The sequence below is a fragment of the Mirounga leonina genome, unplaced genomic scaffold, assembly GCF_011800145.1.
Source record: "Mirounga leonina isolate KUSES-001 unplaced genomic scaffold, KU_Mleo_1.0 Mir_129, whole genome shotgun sequence".
NCBI classification, from domain to species: domain Eukaryota; kingdom Metazoa; phylum Chordata; class Mammalia; order Carnivora; family Phocidae; genus Mirounga; species Mirounga leonina.
The window spans coordinates 79630240-79649945 of NW_023270323.1; the positions used below are offsets into that span (position 1 = coordinate 79630240).

At 46.4% G+C, this 19706-nt stretch overlaps 1 protein-coding gene across 5 annotated transcripts in view; it reads right to left on the bottom strand.

The window, feature by feature from the left end:
• Positions 1 to 19706, bottom strand: part of ADD1 (adducin 1) — an 89661-nt gene that overhangs the window by 12978 nt on the left and 56977 nt on the right. For 3 of the 5 annotated variants that reach the window (XM_035005434.1, XM_035005433.1, XM_035005436.1), the window contains 7 exons: positions 16935 to 17086; positions 11134 to 11214; positions 10689 to 10838; positions 8741 to 8884; positions 8536 to 8634; positions 7649 to 7825; positions 2323 to 2667 (listed from right to left, as the gene is read on the bottom strand). In XM_035005434.1, coding sequence (XP_034861325.1) covers positions 2323 to 2667; positions 7649 to 7825; positions 8536 to 8634; positions 8741 to 8884; positions 10689 to 10838; positions 11134 to 11214; positions 16935 to 17086 — 1148 coding nt within the window. The remainder of the gene's footprint in view (positions 1 to 2322; positions 2668 to 7648; positions 7826 to 8535; positions 8635 to 8740; positions 8885 to 10688; positions 10839 to 11133; positions 11215 to 16934; positions 17087 to 19706) is intronic. The other 2 variants (XM_035005435.1, XM_035005437.1) reach the window with 1 other exon arrangement.

A 19706-nucleotide genomic window follows, 5' to 3' on the forward strand; every position in this document is an offset into this window, starting at 1 on the left:
GCAGGGCATGTGCAAATAGGAACCCAAGTCGTGACTGACTGGCACACGCCCTCCAGAACGCCCCGCGGGAAACTCGGGCACGGCACAGGCTGACAAGCGAGCTCTGCTCCGTGACTCCGCGGGGGGGGGGGGGGGGGGCGCCTTCAGGGCACATTGGTTCACCGCCCTGAGAGTCATCAACGCCAAAGCCGCTGGAAGCATGAGATGGCAGGGTCAGGACAAGCGATGTGATGTTGCCACCCAGGCGAAGGGAAGGGCCGCACCGTGAGGCAGGAGTGGGCACCACCCAAGTTTGGCCCGGAAATAAACTACGGCACTCGAACGCGCTTCCGGCATGGCTCGTCCCGCCCCAGGAAGCGAGCGTGCAGACGTTGCACGGCGGCCGCCCGCCGCAGTTTGGTCGTGTCGAGTGTTTTATAGACCTTAACCCCTCAGAGTGTTACAAAACATCCCAAAGAGACGTGAGGCGCCTCACGAGTCCGTGTTAGCAGGCTGCTTGGTCATCAGTGCGGAGCAGCGGCACAGCGCGCCTTTCGCAGGCGGGTTTTGGGATCTCCGACCAAAGACGGGGTTTCTCACCCCACTCTAATTCCGCGGCGTGGGGGGGCCCTGAACGGCAAAACAAGGCCGGCGACGTTACGCCTTTCGGAGCGCTTTCAGGAGGCAGTCGGCGAGCCATAAACCGTGAGGCTTTGAAGAAAGCGACACAACCGGCAAACGCTTAGCCGCCGCGAAGGGGAGTGTGGGATGGGCAGGAGCTGTGAGGTACTCACTGACGGTTATCTTCTCAGACACAAGTAACTCCAGCTCTTTACTAAAAACAGGTTTTAGTCAAAACATTAACCCAATAACCTCAGGAGCCTGAACGCGTCTGAAACTTAAGAACAGTGACCGTGAGTTCACATACCAACCTGCGAGCACCGCCTGGAGTCTGCACTACCCCGGAACGGTGAAGACCCGCACCTCACGGCCGGCGCGCAGGCGCACGGGCCGCGCTACCTCACGCGCATGCGCGCCTGCTCCAGCCCACAGCTGCCCCCCGCGGGTGCTGTGGAAAACCTCATCACAGCCGCTCAGCGCTACGGCCTTGTATCAGCAGCAGAAAGCTGGTTTTTAAGCCCAGTCCCCTTAACAAGTAAAATAAATAAAAACGAAACAAATGAAACTGGAAAAGAAAAGCAAAATGAGGGAGAGGCAGAGAGGGAGGGCGACGGCGAGAGGAGAGACGGGCTCGAACGCTGAGCCCCGCCACGGTCACGCGGAGTCTCTGCCCACACGCCCCGTCTGCTCAGGAGCTCAGAGGCTCTCTCACCAGAGCCACCTGGGGAAGACAGAGCTGTGTTCTTTGGAATAAATCTATAAAGTAAAAACACTGTTGTTAGGGGAACAGGAGGCCCCGCCTGCTCACTTGGGGCCCACTGTTTCAGGCCCTCCGACCTAACGTCACGTGGACGCCTACAGAACGAGTCATGCAGAGAGGAGTCTGCCCCGGGCCCGGCTCTTCACGAGACCCGTGAGGGGGCCTCCCCAGCCTGGGGCTCGCGAGCCGCTGGACTGTCCGGGGCCAGCTGGGGGGGCGGGGAGCGGAGCGCAGACGGGTCCGCACAGGGCGTGAGCACCAGGACAACAGGTATCTCTCAGGGAAGTGCCGGTGGCTCCTGGCACAACGCACGCCGCAGGGCCTGTTGCGGGGCCTGCGGGTGGCCTGCGCTGCACGTGGGTCACGCCACACCCAGCAGGAGTCACAAGACTCACCACTATGGCCGTCTACTCACATGCAACAGTCCATGCACAAGGTAGCTGGCTGAGAGCATTCGGAGGCTTTGGGACAGCAAGCAGGGCACGAGGCTAACGAGAAAGGACGAGGTCAGCTGAGAAAATACCCATGAGACAGAGGGAAAACTGCTTAAGAAAACACGGAAGACTTGAAAGCACAGACTGCAGTGACTTCAAGAAACCACTGGAGATTACGACACTGGGATCACAGCTCAAGAAATTTTACGATTCCTTAAATACAATTTGAATTAAATGGCAGCTCCGACTTAGGGGTTAACACACGTAAGTTACTTAGTATCTCTGCGGAGTTAGGTGATGCTGGAGTTACTGAAGACCTACGACAGATCTTAAGCAGTTTCAAGCAGACAGATTTACTTGAATTACAGCTGATGCATAAAGCAGATTCTGGTTCAGACTAAAGAAGGTTAATGAGGAAGGTTTGCTTTCAATCCAGGTCAGAGGGGCTGGATTCCCAAAGCCTCCGAAGCCCCAGCTACCCAACTTGCTCTACGTCATCTAACTATGAACAGTAAGGTAGGCACAGACCAAGCAGTTGGTAATACAGCTTGGCACGCAGACACCGGACGAGAGAGACTGCAGCAAGGGTTTCACGCGATCGTGTGTAACGTTCGTCCACACCTTAGTCTTCGACTTGGGGCTGCTTCCATTCTGCCCCTCCTCAGAAGCATCGTCGCCCCGGCCAGAGCTCAGCCATCTTGTCTTCTCCCGCTGCTGCTTCTGAACACTGTGTCTGAGAGGGGAGCAAGTGCCCGGGTCCCCATCACCAGCGAAGGAGTAACCTGTGACATTCGCAGGAGCCTCCACATCGCTGTGTTTTTTAGATTTCTCTCTCAGAGCAGGGTATCGGTAAGGGTAGCCAGTTCTGTAACCCTAGGGGCCAGAGAGACGGAAAGACAGTCACCATTCCAGATCTCGACACAGTGTCACTTTGGAAAACCGTGTGGAAACCCCCAGAAAAGCTGGGCGCGCGCATACCCGACCCCTAGGTGCATGCCAGCAGAGACGCAAGGATGGTCACTAAAACTCTGAAAGCAGCACTGTTCCTAACAGCCCCAGGTCAGAAAGAGCCAGCAACACCTGAGTGGGCCAAGTGAGGAACCCCACACAATGGACTAGGGTCCCTGAATCAGAGCAAACACTCCAGTACCAGGGGTAACATTAGGGTGAATCTCACAAATATGATGCTGAGTCAAAGAAACCAAATGGGAAAGAACACATTGTATTATTCCACTCATAAAAAGGACAAAAGAGGTAAAACCAATGTTTGCTGTAGAAGATAGGACAGTGGTCACCTCTGGGATGGGGTAAGTGCCTGAAAGGAGTACAGGGGGTCCTGAGGTGTTGCTGGGGTGTTTTGTTTTAAAGTAGGCTCCAGGGGCTCCTGGGTGGCTCTGTCGTTGGGCGTCTGCCTTCGGCTCAGGTCATGATCCCAGGGTCCTGGGATTGAGCCCCGCGTCGGGCTCCTTGCTCCTCGGGGAGCCTGCTTCTCCCTCTCCCACTCCCCCGCTTGTGTTCCCTCTCTTGCTATGTCTCTCTCTCTCTCAAATAAATAAATAAAATCTTAAAAAAAAATGAAAAAAGAAAGGCTCCACACCCAACGTGGGGCCTGAACTCCCAACCCTGAGGTCAAGGGTCTCATGCTCTACCGACTGAGCCAGCCAGGCGCCCAGTGCTGCTGTCCTTTGATCTGGGAATCGGTTATACAGTGTGCTCAGTTTCAGAAAGTTAATGAACTGAACACTTAAACAGGGCTTACTTAATGCTGGCTACAGTACAGGCTATATTAATCAACCTACTTAATTTTTTGTTTACTTTTTAAGATAAAGTTTAGATACTGTGACAATCTTTGGGGAAGGCCAAACAAGTATCCTCGTGACAACTGGTTCCTGGCAAAATTGCTTCACCTTTGACTATAGCAATGTTCGAGTTCAATCCTCCATTCTGCCTCATAACCACTCACTAGGGCTTTAGGACACGGGCCCTGCTAGCTCGCGCCTCTGTAACACACTGTAATGGCACCAAGCCCACGTGCAGGACCAACGTGTGTTCGAGTTCCCACAATCTCTCCAAGGCAAGGATGATGTCTTACTCATCCCTCCTATCCACTGCTTGGCATCTGGTGGGTGTGGCATACAGACTTTATGATGACCCCCCCACCATGGTCCCTACCCCCTGTAAGGCCCTCCCTCCTGGAGCACGGGCAGGACCTGACTTGCTTCCAGCCAGCGGAACGTGGCAAAAGTGACTGGATGCATTACTTAAGAGTGTAGCACCCATCTTTTTTTTTTTTTTTTTTTTTTAAGATTTATTTCAGAGAGAGCGCGCACAAAAGCGCCTGAGCAGGAGGGGCAGAGGGAGAGGAAGAGAGAATCTCAAGCAGACTCTGTGCCAAGTGCAGAAACTGACATGGGACTCAATCCCACAACCCTGAGATTGTGACCTGAACTAAAACCAAGGGTCAGGAGCTTAACTGACTACACCACCCAGGTGCCCCATGAGTGTAGCACCCATCTTGAGAGAGTCTCTCTGACCATTGCTGGCTCTAAAGAACCAAGCTGCCAGGACTCTTACAGCTGTAAGAAAATGGATCCTGCCACAATCTCAGGGAGCTTGGAAGTGGATTCTCCCCCATCCAGCCTTTTGATTACAATCCAGTCCTGGCCAACATCCTGACTGCAACCTTTCCTGTGAGACCCTAAGCCAAGAATCTGGTTCAGCCGGCTCCTGACCCACAGCTGCATGTCTGGACCAAGTCATTCACAGCCATGAAGAACAGTGAATAACAGGAGAATCAGGGGCTGGTCATATAAGAGGGACCATGGCTGGTGCCCTGACTGCCAAGGTGCTTTGGAATCCTTCACATTTCTCCCAATTCAGGAATTTGCTCCCCTTTGGGTGCTCCTTTTCTTTGGGAGGCCACTTTCATTACCAATCATTCCTTTACTACATTAAAAAAAAAAGGGTGGTAATAACCCCTAAATGCAGTTGTCGGTGGCTGTTTCTTTTCCCCACCACTACCCTCAGGAAGGTAGGTAAATGTCTATACTGCAGTCTTTCCACTGCTGAGCATGCCCTGTTGAGGAACGATAAAAGATAACAGCTCCGCGGTAAAAAGGCTATCTTCAGAAAAATACAGTTCTTACTAATTCAAGCTTCCTCTTGCTTAGGGAGACATCTGAGTCGTCTCCATGACTCCAGGATAAACCACCAGAACCTCACAAAATTTTATCCTGAAAGAGTAGGATTTCTTATTCTTCCCCTCTAAATGCTGTAATGCCAAAATTAGAGGCAATCCTCGGGCCTCAGACCTGCTGTAAGGGCTTGGCTTATAGTTAAATACACGGATTTCTTCCTTCTTTGAGAAGTTGGAATTACATCTTGATTTTTCTGGGAAACAATTTAGCATTTCTTCTAACTCTACGTTAAAATACTTCTTACAGTAGGAGAATCTTCCAACTATTATCTACCCTACTCAGTTATGGGCAAACATACATGGTTAATCAGAATGTTACATTAAAATGTGGACCATAATCATAATTACTATTTCTTATACACTACACAGCCTTCTCATATCAAAAATGACAATAATCAGGACACCTGAGACACTCAGTTGGTTAAGCGTCTGCCTTCAGCTCAGGTCATGATCCCAGGGTCCTGGGATCAAGTCCTGCATCAGGCTCCCTGCTCAGTGGGGAGCCTGCTTCTCCCTCTGCCTGTCGCTCCCCCTGCTTGTGTGCGCGCAGTCAAATAAATAAATAAATAAATAAAATATTTTTTTAAAAATGACAATAATGACCATGCGCAGTAAGGACACTGAATGCCACACCCTTGTAACGAGCGCTTCACTATTCATCTTTCATCCTTTCTCTCCCTCCTCTAGCATATTAGAGTTACTGCCTAATTCTGGTTTCTCTCCACCTTCAAGAAGGCACTGAGCACACAAGATGTGGTGGGCTGGTGTTCTCGATTCTTAGTCCTCCTTCCTGTTCCCTGCCTGACTTAGAGGTCACAGAGCAGTGAGACATCAGAGTGCCTGACAGGAGGAGAGAAGAAGCCACCCCAGCGCCCCTGCCTCACCAGGCCCCTCGGGGGAACCTGCCACCCAGGGAGGACACCTGAGCCTCCACTGCCCCCTGCTACCTAAGGGCAGCTGCTTCCTCCATCTCCTTAGCGAGCTCCGTTCCTAGCCCTGCTTCCCGTGACCGGTCCCAGCCTGTGCCCCATCCCCACCTCTGCAGCCCTCATCTCACTCTGTCAGAACCCAGATCCCAGATGCTCCACTGCATCTGGGATTATGTGTCCCTCTCTCCGGCTAGGTCATGCACTCCTCGTGTCCTATTAGCGGCTACAGGCTCAAGAGCAGATGGTCAGTTAATGCAATCCAATGCATTCAGAAGTTATGGAAGATTCTGCTCTCTCTGTTCCTTCCTCACTAACAAATCCAGCCTCTGAGGACACCTGGCACACCCGGAATCAGATATTCTTTTAGTTCCAAAATCTTTGAGAAAGTTAAACTTCCTGCCTCCTGAAACCACCTACCCCATCCGTTACCTGGTCCAATAGTCAGGACATTCTCCTGTTAGGCTGGAACGTGCCCCACAGGCCCTGGTGCTGCTGTCGACAGCGCCCAGAACACCATGGCAACGCACGGGGACTCCAGCCTTCCTAAGGCCTCTCGCTCCCGTGCTCCTGGGACAGGTCCTCGTGTCTCCACTGCCTAATGTCATGTGGCAAGAGGATGGACTCTCTCGAACCCCATCTAAACAGTGTGACACGGCAGCAGGCACAGGGCCCAAAGTCTCTGGAGGACAGAATCGTTTGCCTTACAATGCCTTGTTCTGAGTATCTGAAGAACCTGCTCACACCAGGAAGGCATATCCGTACCCCTCACCCCCCCGCAGTGTCTTCGGTCGCACAGACACCTTCCTTCTCCCAACTCAGCCTACCACAATTTTACCTACTCTTTGAGGTCATTTCCAAGTGACATCCACTTGGTGGATGTTTCCACCAAGTTTCCTCCCTGATCCTTGCCAAAGGATGAGGTCCCTCACTGAACCCTCTAACACAGACCACATCCTGCTGGGTATCATCCGAATAGCCCTAGTAAGCTGAAAACACCACGGTCCCAGCTTCCATGCGGTGCTGGGTTCTGTGTCCCTGCGATATGGAGGAGGGGGTCTCCCACACAATGAATCAGCAGCAAATGTCTGTGGAACACAGTAATCGGACCCCATGTAGCTAGAACTTACTGGTTTTTTTTTTTGGTTTGTTTGGGGTTTTTTTAAGATTTTATTTATTTATTTGACAGAGAGAGACACACAGCGAGAGAGGGAACACAGCAGGGGGAGAGGGAGAAGCAGAACAGGGAGCCCGATGCGGGGCTCGATCCCAGGACCCTGGGATCATGACCTGAGCCGAAGGCAGACGCTTAACGACTGAGCCACCCAGGCGCCCCTAGAACTTACTGTTAAAACAAAAAGCAAAACACTCGGCTAGCTGATAAGAAAGCACCCCCCCACGCCCCTCCCCGGCCTGCCCGTGGGAGGACGGGTGCTGTGCTCACTGCTACCCCAGGGGCGACCTAGCCGCTCCCGAGTAGAGCACGCTCTAGTGCTCTTGTCCCCACACCGTCCAAAGGCGATTCTTCTCAAACAACAAAGGAATACAAGAAACCCTCCCCTCTGTATTTCATCGTGACTTAGGAGTTCAATTGCCCTGGTGCTTCTTCATGATTTTTGAGGGTGAAAGCACTCAGATACCACACAAAGACAGCAATTTCACTTGCTATAAAAACAGCACGCTGCTGCTTTCAGAACCAAAGCCTATTGTCAGGTGGTAACCACGCTCTTACCAGATTATCGAGCATCCGCATGAGGGCTTCAAATTCCTGCTCGCCAATCTGCCACCTGGGAGGTGAGCTGGTGCCCTCCCCAGCCGGGGACCCCGGGGAACGGGACTTGGCTTTGTACTTGCCAGGATCGAGGAGGACCAAGTTGTCCGGCCCTCCTGAACTGGCCAGAGTTCGAACCTTTTCCAAAACAAGCAAATAGGACAGTTTGAGTTTCTTACTGACGGCGAGAGGGTCAGATGAGATGATGACAAGAGATTACTCACACAGAAATGTAGTTCTCAGGAGAAACCAAGTCATCAGAGTGTAAGAATAAAAAACAGAGGATGGACAGAGACAGGCTATCCACACACAAGGTCATTTTCAGAATCTCTTCTTTAGCAAAACAAAGATACTGGGCACTCATGCTTGGAGGAGAAAATGGGGAAACAATGCCCTTTTTAAGGCTGTATGAAGGAGCCTGGGGACTGCAGTGCTGCCCAGATGGAAGTCAAGGTACCAGTGGGGAGAGCACAGACTTGGGGTTGAACAGAGCTGGCTCAGTGGCGCCTGGGCAAGTCTCTCCCCTCTCTGTACCTGCTTCTCCATGGATAGCACCACGAGGGGCAAATGAAATAACATGTAAATAAAGCATCTGATACCGGGGCTGGCACACACTGGCACTCCATAAATGGTGGTGACTTATGTATTTGAATAACAAAAAACTAGAAATGAAAAGCCCAGTAATCACTGAAATGGCATTTGTTCTGGGCAATTTCCAAATCTACTAGCTCACATTGGGCAAAGAAATTATGCAAAGACTCATTCCTACAAAACAAGTATCAAAAACCTACAAGAACCCTGCAAACGCCCAAATAAGCCACAGCCAGCAGAGAGCGGCCGCCCCCTACCTGGATCTCACACGCGACCACCAGGTTATGGATATAGTAGAAGGCCTCCTCAACGCTCCCTCCAACCGACACGAGCCCGTGATTCCGGAGAATAAGAACCTGTGAAGAAACACAAAAACTCGAGGGAGTTAGGCAAGAAGACAGCTACTTTGACTTTTTTCTTCTTTCCTCTAGAATTTAAATGCCAGATTAGATGCCTACTGACCTTGCTTTTAGGCCCCAAGTTTTTCTGAATTAATACTTTTTCCTCCTCCTCAACCAGAATCCCATGATAATCATGGTAAGCCACTTCTCCAAGGGAAAGTGCCTCCGGGGAGATTGGCAAGAGGCCACATTTCATCGCAGAGACCTGGAGAACAAGCAGTCACCATGAATGAAGGCAAATCGACAGTCATACATTGATGACGTGGCAAACGCTTTCCTCAAAGAAATAAAAAGAGGAACATATTTTATTTTGTTCTCTTCTCAAATAAATGAACCTACGAACTTAAGATGAACTTCTGGGGCTTACTACCAATGTACACTTAAAAATCAAAGGCATCACAACGCTGGGAGAGCCTCAAAAGAAATTCCACATCTTTCTGGACTTCTCCCACACTGATCGTAACACTGTATAAGCTCAGGCTTCCTAGCAAGATGAGCCCGGGCCCTACTGCGAGGAGAGACAAGGGCTCCCTCTGACTGAGCCATGACCCTGCAAAGAGGGGGTCTGGACATGCTGTAAGGTTCTGACGCACTCGTCATCTCGGGTTGTAGGGGAGACCGAAAACTGGAATGTAGATAAAACCAATTTCTGAAGTTTAGAATAATTATGCTAAGTTCTCTTCTATTGCAATAAAATAATCTTAAGTGTTCATATAGGCCAAATGGACTTTGGAACGTGCTAATCTTGAAGGTTTTCTACCTAGACTAACAGGCTCCAAAGATTCCAATAGTATCCACACAAAAGTTCATCTAAAAGACACCACCGTGAGAAAGGCTACACCACATGAAATCCCACTCACGGCATCAGCCTTCCCAGGAGAAGAAATTTCCAAGAGAAGTGACTTGGTATGTTTTAAGACAAATTACACGGTAAGCTGTTTGCAACCATTTTCGCAAAGGTACCTCTAACGGTTCATTAAAATGCACGGACTTTTTGTGGTTGGAAGAGCACGCATTTTTTTAGAAAAAATTTTCAGAAAATGATAGCTCTAATAAAACTCTTATGTTGATATCTAGAACCACATATTCAAAGTAAAATAAATAAGCCAGATAGATCTAACATTCATCAAAACAATCTAATATGCATGACACTGAAACACCAAGATAGGTGAAAATTCAGCATTACTGATTCCATGAGGTTATGTGTGGTACAAATAAATAAGCCCAGAAAGTCATTAAAGTACATAACTGGTGATAAAAAGCCAATTCTGGACAGTTGTAGTACCAACAACTGGAATGGGCATGTTCATGCCCACAGGTCTAGCCTGTGGGCACCAGAAGGGCCCAGGCGTGGTGACCGAGCTGGGGCGGGCTCTGGGGAAGCTCCGGGCTTGGAGGCCAGCTCTCCTAAGAGCCTACAAGCTCTGTGCCTTCATCCTGCAACAGCTGCTCCTCCTCTGTCCTATCATGATCCAGCCCAGGCGTCTGCTGGCTCCAGGCAGGCATCTAGGGGCTTCTAGGCCTCAACCTCCCCCTCTCCCTCCTGGCTCCTACCCAGGGACCATCAGCAGGCCCAGGTCTCCTGCATCCCACTAGCATTTCCCTGAGCCCACAGCACCCTCCCCCTGCAGCCTGTCTGGGCCCCTCCCTCCCCACCCTCTTCACAGACAAGGTGTCCGCTTCTGGCCCTCCCTCTGCAGCTCCCAGCGGTCTTCCACACACTGAAGTCTGACCTCCCCCCTCAACTCGCTCCGAGTTTCTGGTTTCTGTTAAGTCTAACGGACACTTTCAGATTCACACAGGTTTTCCAAAACTAGAGAGTGTATGGACCCCTTAAAAGAAAAAAAAAATCTTTTAAGAAAGTCAAACTTAGTAAAAGACCTTTTTTACTCCAACAAAATTAGGCTTATTGACTTGTTGCCTCAAGAGAGCACAACTGTGAGGAAGTGTGAAGTGCCTTTCACTAAACAGCTTCAAACTCTGGGTCGCTACCTGAGCAGCGCACTCACCGCGGCCCCTGCTGGGGTGTGGATGTGCACCACGCACTTCACGTCCGGTCGCGCAGCATAAATAGCAGAGTGTAACACAAAGCCAGCCTGATTTACGCCCAGATTAGTGCTTCCACGATCTACTACATCTCCTTGTATATTGATTTTAACCTGAGCATAAGCAAATAGAAATTTAAAATGTCAAGAGGATTTCCCATCCAAGTACTAAGCAGGCCTGACCCTGCTTAGCTTCCGAGGATTTCAAATGACCCTTCCTAGAAATTATTTAAACCAAAGTTTAAAGTTTTTATAAGTAATTCTAAAGTTTTTCTCTGAGTTTATCACACAAAACATAAACTTCTTCCTCTTTCTTAGGTTTTACATGTCTTATGGGGATTAAAAGGTGTTTAATTATCGACTATGACCTAAACATATGTGATGTCCAAGAGGAAAAGGATATTCTTACCAAACTGGATGCAGTCACTTCACTATAGAGAAGTCCAAAGGGAACAATGAGGAAATGTTCCTGCTCAGAGCTCACTCTGGTCTGTAAGGAAAATTGCTGAGTCAGCTCAAAAATCCAACTGAAATTATTTGCATCTCTATCCATCCACAAACTCACAGGTTTGCTCACAGAACAAACCCAACCCCCCACTTCTATAATTTAGTTCTCAGATACCTGAAACTACCCATCCTCCTCACGTCACCGTCGTGCTAAACTCACTTGACTCCCAAAGTATAGCATAATTCCAATCCACAATCACGTAAGACCTCAGTTAGAATCCTAGCTCTGCTAAGTATGGGATAGGTTGCTTTGGGACCCTGGGTTCCTGGTCTCCTTATCCTTAAAGAGGGGATGATAAGAGCTCGTACTCACAATACAGCTCTCAGTAAATGGCATCTCCACATGCAACTAGTGGTAGTAGGAGCAGCATGAATGAATGAATGAATGAATGAATGAATGAATGAATGAACGAACGAACCTGTTCTAAATCCACCTCCATGACATCCACTCTCTGTAAATCCCCATTTCCCCGTTCTCTGCTCTCCTGGTTGTTTCAAAAATGCACATGTGATTTCCACCCTTCCCGAAAATATTTTCCCATTAATGGTGAGTTAGCAAGGCTTATTTCTAAAGTCAGTTCTTATAGTTTAAAAAGCGTGCATCTTTTTAACTATCTAAAACAAAACTAACTATACAATTGTCCCAATTCCCAAACTGGGTCAAAACAGAAAACAAGGCATTCCTTTGTTTTTTTATTGGTTGGAATGAAAAATAAGGTTGGAAATAAGGAAAAATCAAACGTCAGATATTTTTACTTACTTTAACAGCTTTTTTCTAGCAACAAAGTATAAAGAGCGTTTAGAGGGTACGTGTACAATTTAAATATAATAATAAATCAAACACCCTCTAGTATCCCAGAAGCTTGTCTCTTCCCTCATTCCACAGAAGTAACCACTATCCTGAATTATGTGTTAAGCATCTTCTTCCTTGACCTTAGAGTTTTACCTAATACATGTTCATCCCAAAGCCATATCTTGTTTAATTTTTATCTGCTTATGAACTTCAAATAATTAGAATCATACTGTACTTCTCAGTGACCTTTCCTTCTCAACACTATTTCTGAGATTCCTCCACATTATGATATGCATGGCTATCCTTTATTCACGGTCACTGATGCACGGCATCCACTGGATGAATATACAATGAATGTGTCCATTCTTCTGTCAAAGGAGCCCATGGCTCCTGTTCTGCTACTAAACACAATGCTTCTGTGAATGCTCTTGTACCTGTCTCCTAGTATACATGGTCAGGTTTTTCAGGGACACTAAATTATCTCCCAAAGGGCCTAATTAAATGTATACTCCTGCCAGTAGCATATGTTATCTCCGTGCTTCTACTTTAAAAATTAAAATCTAGGGGTGCCTGGGTGGCTCAGTCGGTTGAGCGTCGGGCTCTTGCTTTCAGCTCGGGTCATGATCTCGGGGTCCTGGGATCAAGCCCCGAGTCGGGCTCTCTGCTCAGCAGGCAGTCTGCTTCTCCCTCTCCCTCTGCCCCTCCCCCTGCTCATGCTCTCTCTCACTTGCTCTCTCAAATAAAAATAAATCTCAAAAAAAAAAAAAAAAAAAGAGCCTAGCAAATCTACACATTTTAATGGAAAAAGCTTAAAATACACTTGTGAGTTGGATGCTTAACCAAGTGACCCACTCAGGCGCCCCAGCACTTTTTCCTTTTTTGCTTCAGACTCAAAAAATTGTATATTTTAAGGAGAGGTCATGATCTCAGGGTTGTGAGATCAAACCCACACCTGGCTCCATGCTGGGTGTGAAGCCTGCTTGAGATTCCCTCTTTTTCTCTCCTTCTGCCCCTCCCCCCCCCCACACACGCACACACACACTCTCTCTCTCTAAAATAAACAAGAGCAGCAATGTCTGCAATAGCCAAACTGTGGAAAGAGCTGAGATGCCCTTCAACAGATGAATGGATAAAGAAGATGTGATCCATATATACAATGGAAGATTACTCAGCCATCAGAAAGGATGAATACCCAACTTTTACATCAACATGGATGGGACTGGAGGAGATTATGCTAAGTGAAATAAGTCAAGCAGAGAAAGTCAATTATCATATGGTTTCACTTATTTGTGGAACTTAAGGAATAACATGGAGGACACTAAAAGGAAGGGGAAAATGAAGCGGGGGAAATTGGAGGGAGATGAAGCATGAGAGACTATGGACTTTAAGAAACAAACTGAGGGTAATAGAGGGGAGGGGGGATGGGGGCTGGGTTAGCCCGGTGATGGGTATTAAGGAGTGCACGTACTGCATGGAGCACTGGGTGTTATACAAAAACAATGAATCATGGATCACTACATCAAAAATTAATGATGATTATGGTGATTAACATAATAAAATTAAAAAATAAAATAAATCTTTAAAAAATAAAAGCAAAAGTACTAAATATAGGTGTGAAATGAACAAGAGCAGATGATATCTGCAAGTAAATTTCCAACGGGCTGGTGCTACCCTCACTTTGAATCTTCCTGCATACCTGATGCCCCTTGTCTGTCCACAAGGACTGAGCACTCACGTAGCAGATTTTAAGATCACTCCCTGAAAACCAAAGACACCCAACACAGCATCTCTGGCAAAGATCTATACCACGTCCCAGAAGCACAGCACACTGGCCACAAAGGTGGGCTCCAGACCTCCTCCGGCGAGGCTTAGCACTCCCCGGAGTCCACACTGGAGCTGAACCTAGCACCACTACCACCAAGAGGCATTTAGAGACGGAAAGGCCTCCGCATTAGCTAAGCACCACCACGAGGAAAAGTCCAGCTCATGTGCTAACTGGGCCACCCTGGCTTCTGACACCCCCAAAGCTTCTCAAAACCTGATGCAATCTTAAGACAGAGATCTAATTCAGACAATCATTTCCAATCCTCTAATGCCTGCTAGCACTCTTAACTCCCTTCAGCAGAAAATCCCTAGGCCCTTTTTCAAAGAAAGGGCACAATGACCTGTTAGCACTTTTTGGTTGCACTGACAAATACTGTTAATATTTCTTTTCTGTTAAGAGTTTATATAGTAACACTTAGATTGTAAAACAAAAAATGAATGCCATAAATAGTTTAAAAAAAAAAAACTTCCTCAAAGATTCTCTAGTTCACAAGACACAGGAAATATTTTTGCGCTTCAGTATTTTTTTTACTCAGTATTAAAAGCCACACAGATCATCTACAAAAGAGTGAGCATTTAAGTAATGTTTTAATTTTGCCAAGTCCTAAATAAAGGGGGTGATGGGTGGGAAAAGCAATTTCAGCAATTTAAACAGCATTCATACAGGGACTACTGGTAAACAGCATTTTAAAACCCCCAAAGAATGTGAAGCTGTTAATAAAGCCAAGGATTACATTTCTGATTATAGATGTAATATTTTCATGGGACAAATTTTTAGCCAACCATTGAGCATTAAATCTCTACACAGAGCACTCTGTCAAGTAGGATCAGTCACAGATGTAGCAATTTTCACGCAGGCACCAGGAACAGAACTGGCACCTTTGGCAGGCTAAGTGGACCCTCTGACCAAGCATCACAAGGCACCATGGAGTTCTTGTTCAATATTTTTACTGAAGCCAGATTTCGGTACTGTGTGCCTACAGAGGCCCCCTTCACAGACTCAGTATTCCTGTGAGTGGAGATAAACGGCAGACAAGCAAATGGAAAGTATGGATGATGGTAACTGCTTTGGGGGAAATGAAGCAGGCGTTGGGGTGGAGGTAACATCCTACAGGCCTGACAGTGTGGATACGACAGGGCCAGGTGTGCATTTTGAAACGTGAACTTTAACAGCAACGTGGGGAAGAGACGGAGGGGAGGGTAATGCAGCATCTCTGGCAAAGATCCATACCACGTCCCGGAAGCACAGCACACTGGCCACAAAGGTGGGCTCCAGACTTCCTACTCGGAGGCTTAGCACTCCCTGCAGTCTACAATGGAGCAAACCTAGCACCACTACCAGTCCATGTGTGAAAATCACCTACATGTGTGCTGGGTATGGAGAAAAGGGTCAAACAATCTAAACGGCTGTTAACATCAGTGGCCCCAAGGGAGGTGAAAGTACCGGCAAGACTGACTTCTATAGACATCCGTGGGAGGTACACTTATTACTAGAAGTAGGCACTATATTAATAATTTGAAATGTCCAATAACAAATTCAATGAAGAAACAGAGATTGGAACAAATGTAAAAGTAAGAGAAAGAGGTTACCTCCTCAGAAGAGCAGAGAAGAAAACAGAAACCTGACAAGGCATTAGGAATCAAAGAAGGCAAGAGGGGGTGAAACTCCAACTGGGAAACAAAGTTTGGCTGCAGGTAGGGAAGAGGCAGTCAGGCGCTCCCGTATGCTGTGACCTGCTGTGCTCATTTGCTAGGAGAAAAGAGGTCAGGAGTTTCGTGGACAGTAGAAAGAGTAGAGAAACACTAGTGAGCTTCTAAGTGAGACGTCCTACAGTGCCAGGCAGCACTGGGGGTCCATTTGAAATTGGGGCTGCAGTCTAAGGAGAAAGCCAACAGGCTATGTCGAGGCTCCCTGCAGCAGGGTCTGGTGCTCGGGGGCAGGGAGGGATAGCACAGAATTGGCAAGGAGTGTCACAGACAGGATGCACCAAGCTGGACCAAACGGAGGAAATATGGGCCAGTGGCTTGGCATGTAGAAAGGAAGAGCCACAAAGGCAGGACTTGTCCCACTCAATGATAGAACCCCAGAGTTAGAACAACGCTTGGTACAGAATCAATATTCACAGCCGACACCCAGTAAATATTTACTGCAAGAAGAAAATGGAAGTCCTAATAATGTTAAAAATAGCTAAAACTACAGTAGCTAAAGAAAAAACTATGAGAAATAGAAGACTTGTGTCAGAACAGGAAAAGAAAACATCTTCATTCTTAGGTTTTTAGGCATAAAAAGAATTTGAGGAACGGCCTGTACACTAGCTCCCCCTTATCCGTGGGAGAGACATTCCAAGACCCCCAACAGATGCCTGAAACCACAGACATACCGACAATTCTACCAAACCAAACATACGTGTTTTCATCTATGCATACATACCTGTGATAAAGTCTAATTTACGAATTAGGCACAGCAAGAGATTAACAACAGTAACGAATGAATAATAAACTAGAACAAGTATAACAATAATAAACTAGAATAAGTATAACATAATTGTGAATAACAATTCACACAATGAAAGTTGTGTGAATATGGTCTCTCTCTCTCTCTCAAAATGTCTTACTGCCCTGTGCTCATCCTTCTTCTTGTGATGATGTAAGGTGATCAAAAGCCCCCATGAGGAGATGCAGGAGGTGAGAGACGTGGGTGTGTGATGCAGCAAAAGGCTACTACTGACCTTCTGACGATACACCAGAAGGAGGGCCATGTGCTTCCAGAATGGCCGACTGCATGTTTAACTGAAGCTGCAGAAAGCGAAACCCCAGGTAACAGGGGACCACTATACTTTGGTAAACACTCATTTATTAGGTTAGCATGCAAGAAAAGAGTTTTAAAGAACTACCATCCTCATAATTTTTTATTCAAACTACATAATTCTCAAGATTATTATACTCTGCAGTCAGGAATGAGAAAGAAGGTGTTCCAAGATTTACTTCAGCTCAGTCGACTCCCCTCTCTTACTAAACAGGAAGAGGTGGTGCCAGACACGTAATATTCCATTTATCACTCAGTTACTACCCCATTTAATACTCACTGTGATATGATTGTAGATAAGCTGAGACCATCCAAAGAGATCTGCCAGCCGGTAAAATGCTGCCAACTTACACCGCAATAATTTCTCCCCTTTGTCATAGGCAATCGAATCAGATCCTCTCAGGTCATTCACAGGGGTCACCATACCAAGACCTGAAATAGAAAAGAAACAAACTCACTTACTACTTCTTATGAAACTTAAAACAAGTAATAATAATTCTGAGATATTAATCTTCCACACCAGGTCATGAAGTCTCAAAAACTTCAGAGACTATTTCATAAAGATCATGTTCCCCAACATTAATACAATTAAGCTAGAAATCAAGAACAAAACAGTAGCAAAATTTGTGGTATGCAATAAAGCAATGTTTCGAAGAAAACTTCCAGTAATAAACATATATATTAGAAGAGTTTTTTAAAAAATGATCTACGTTTCACCTTATGAAACTAAAAAAAAAAGCTAAATCCAAAAATAGTAATTAAAAAAAAAAGAAGAAGGATAAAAGGAGATATCAATCAAACAGAAAAATAACAGGGGCGCCTGGGGGGCTCAGTCGTTAAGCGTCTGCCTTCAGCTCAGGTCATGGTCCCAGGGTCCTGGGATCAAGCCCCGCATCGGGCTCGCCACTCCGCAGGAAGCCTGCTTCTCCCTCTCCCACTCCCCCTGCTTGTGTTCCTGCTCTTGTTATCTCTCTCTCTGTCAAATAAATAAATAAAATCTTAAAAAAAAAGAAAAAAAAAACAGAAAAATAACAGAGGTGGGGTGCCTGGGTGGTGCTGTCGGTTAGGCATCAGACTCTTGGTTTAGGCTCAGGTCATGATCTCAGGGACATGGGATACAGCCCGCATCAGGCTCCACGCTCAGTGGGGGGTCTGCTGGAGATTCCCTTTCCCTCTCCTTCTGCCCACCCCCCACACACATGCTCACGTTCACTCTCTCAAAAATAAATAAATCTTTAAAAAAAGAAAAAGAGGAAAATGGATTTAATCTTGAGAGATTAAAAACAAAATAATGAGGGGCGCCTGGGTGGCTCAGTCGTTAAGTATCTGCCTTCGGCTCAGGTCATGGTCCCAGGGTCCTGGGATGGAGCCCCACATTGGGCTCCCTGTTCCACAGGAATCCTGCTTCTCCCTTTCCACCCCCACCCCCCCGGCTTGTGTTCCCTCTCTCACTGTCTCTCTCCCTCTCTCTGTCAAAATACATACATAAAATCTTAAAAAAAAAGAAAAGAAACATGAAATGAAATAAAACAAAATAAAATACACCTCTAGGCAGACTCAACAAAACACGGCAGAGGTAGAAGTCACCAGTATGAAGCAATGGAGGGGGGGACATCACTACACATCCTACAGATATTAAAAGAATATTAACAGGATAATATGAACAACTATACCAGAAAATGTTTTAACTTACACAAAACAGACAAAATCCTAGAAAGACACAAGCTACCAAAGCTCACTCCAGAAGAAACAGACATCCTGAATAGCCCTCTTTCCATTAAGCTGAATTTGCAGTTAAAAATGTTTCCATAAAGGGGCGCCTGGGTGGCTCAGTTGGTTAAGCGACTGCCTTCGGCTCAGGTCATGATCCTGGAGTCCCAGGATCGAGTCCCACATCAGGCTCCCTCCTCTGACCCTCCCCCCTCTCATGCTCTCTCTCTCTCTCTCAAATAAATAAATAAAATCTTGAAAAAAAAAAAAAAAGTTTCCATAAAGAAAACTCCCTGCCCAGGGGTGTTTGGGAGGCTCAGTGAGTAAAGTGTCCCACTCTTGATTTCAGCTCAGGTTGTGATCTTGGGGTTGTTGGATCAAGCCCCACATGGGGCTCTGTGCTCAGGATGGAGTCTGCTTGGTATTCTTTCCCTCTCCCTCCCCCTCCCCCTCAGCCTCTCTCCCCTCTCCAGGAGCTCCCTCTCTCTAAAATAAATAAATAAATAAAATCTTTTTTAAGAAAAAGAAAACTCCAGGCCCAGGTGACATCAGCGTGAATACTACCACACATTTAAGTAAAAAATAATACCAATTCTATACAAACTCTTCTCAAAAGTTCTACACAAATTCTTGCAGAAACACTTTCAAATCCACCCTATCAGGCCCAGCATTACATTGTTATCAAAACCATACAAAGACATTATGTTGCATGACATCACAAGAAAAAACAGACCAGTATCTCTCATGAACACAGACTAAAAATTACTTAACAAAATTTTAGCAAATAGTCCAGCAATAAATAGAATAACGCATCATGATAGGAGTAAGAAGGGATTATCTCCGGCATACAAAATTGGTTCAGCATTCAAAAAGCAATAAATATAATTCACTATATTGAACTAAAGAAGAAAAACCATGGGATCATTTTAATAGATACAGGAAGAGAATTTCACAAAATTCAACATCCATTTAAAAACCTCTCCACAAATTAGGAATAGAAGGTAATGTCCTCAACTTGATAAGGGACATCTACAAAAAACCTACCACTAACATAATGATGAAAGACTGAATGTTTTTCTCCCAAAATCAGGAAGTAGGCAAGAATGTATACTCTGGCATTCTTATTGAATACTATACTGGGGATCCTCACCCATGCAATAAGGCAAGAAAAAGGAAAACAAACAAGCAAAAACATACATACAGGAAAGGAAGGGGAAAAAAAAGTATTTGTATGACTCCTCATTACATCTTGCTAGATTTGAAACTTTCCTTGTTAATTATAAACTATCTTAAGCATACAGAAAACTATAGAGACTACAAAAACCACCTATTATCTTGATTT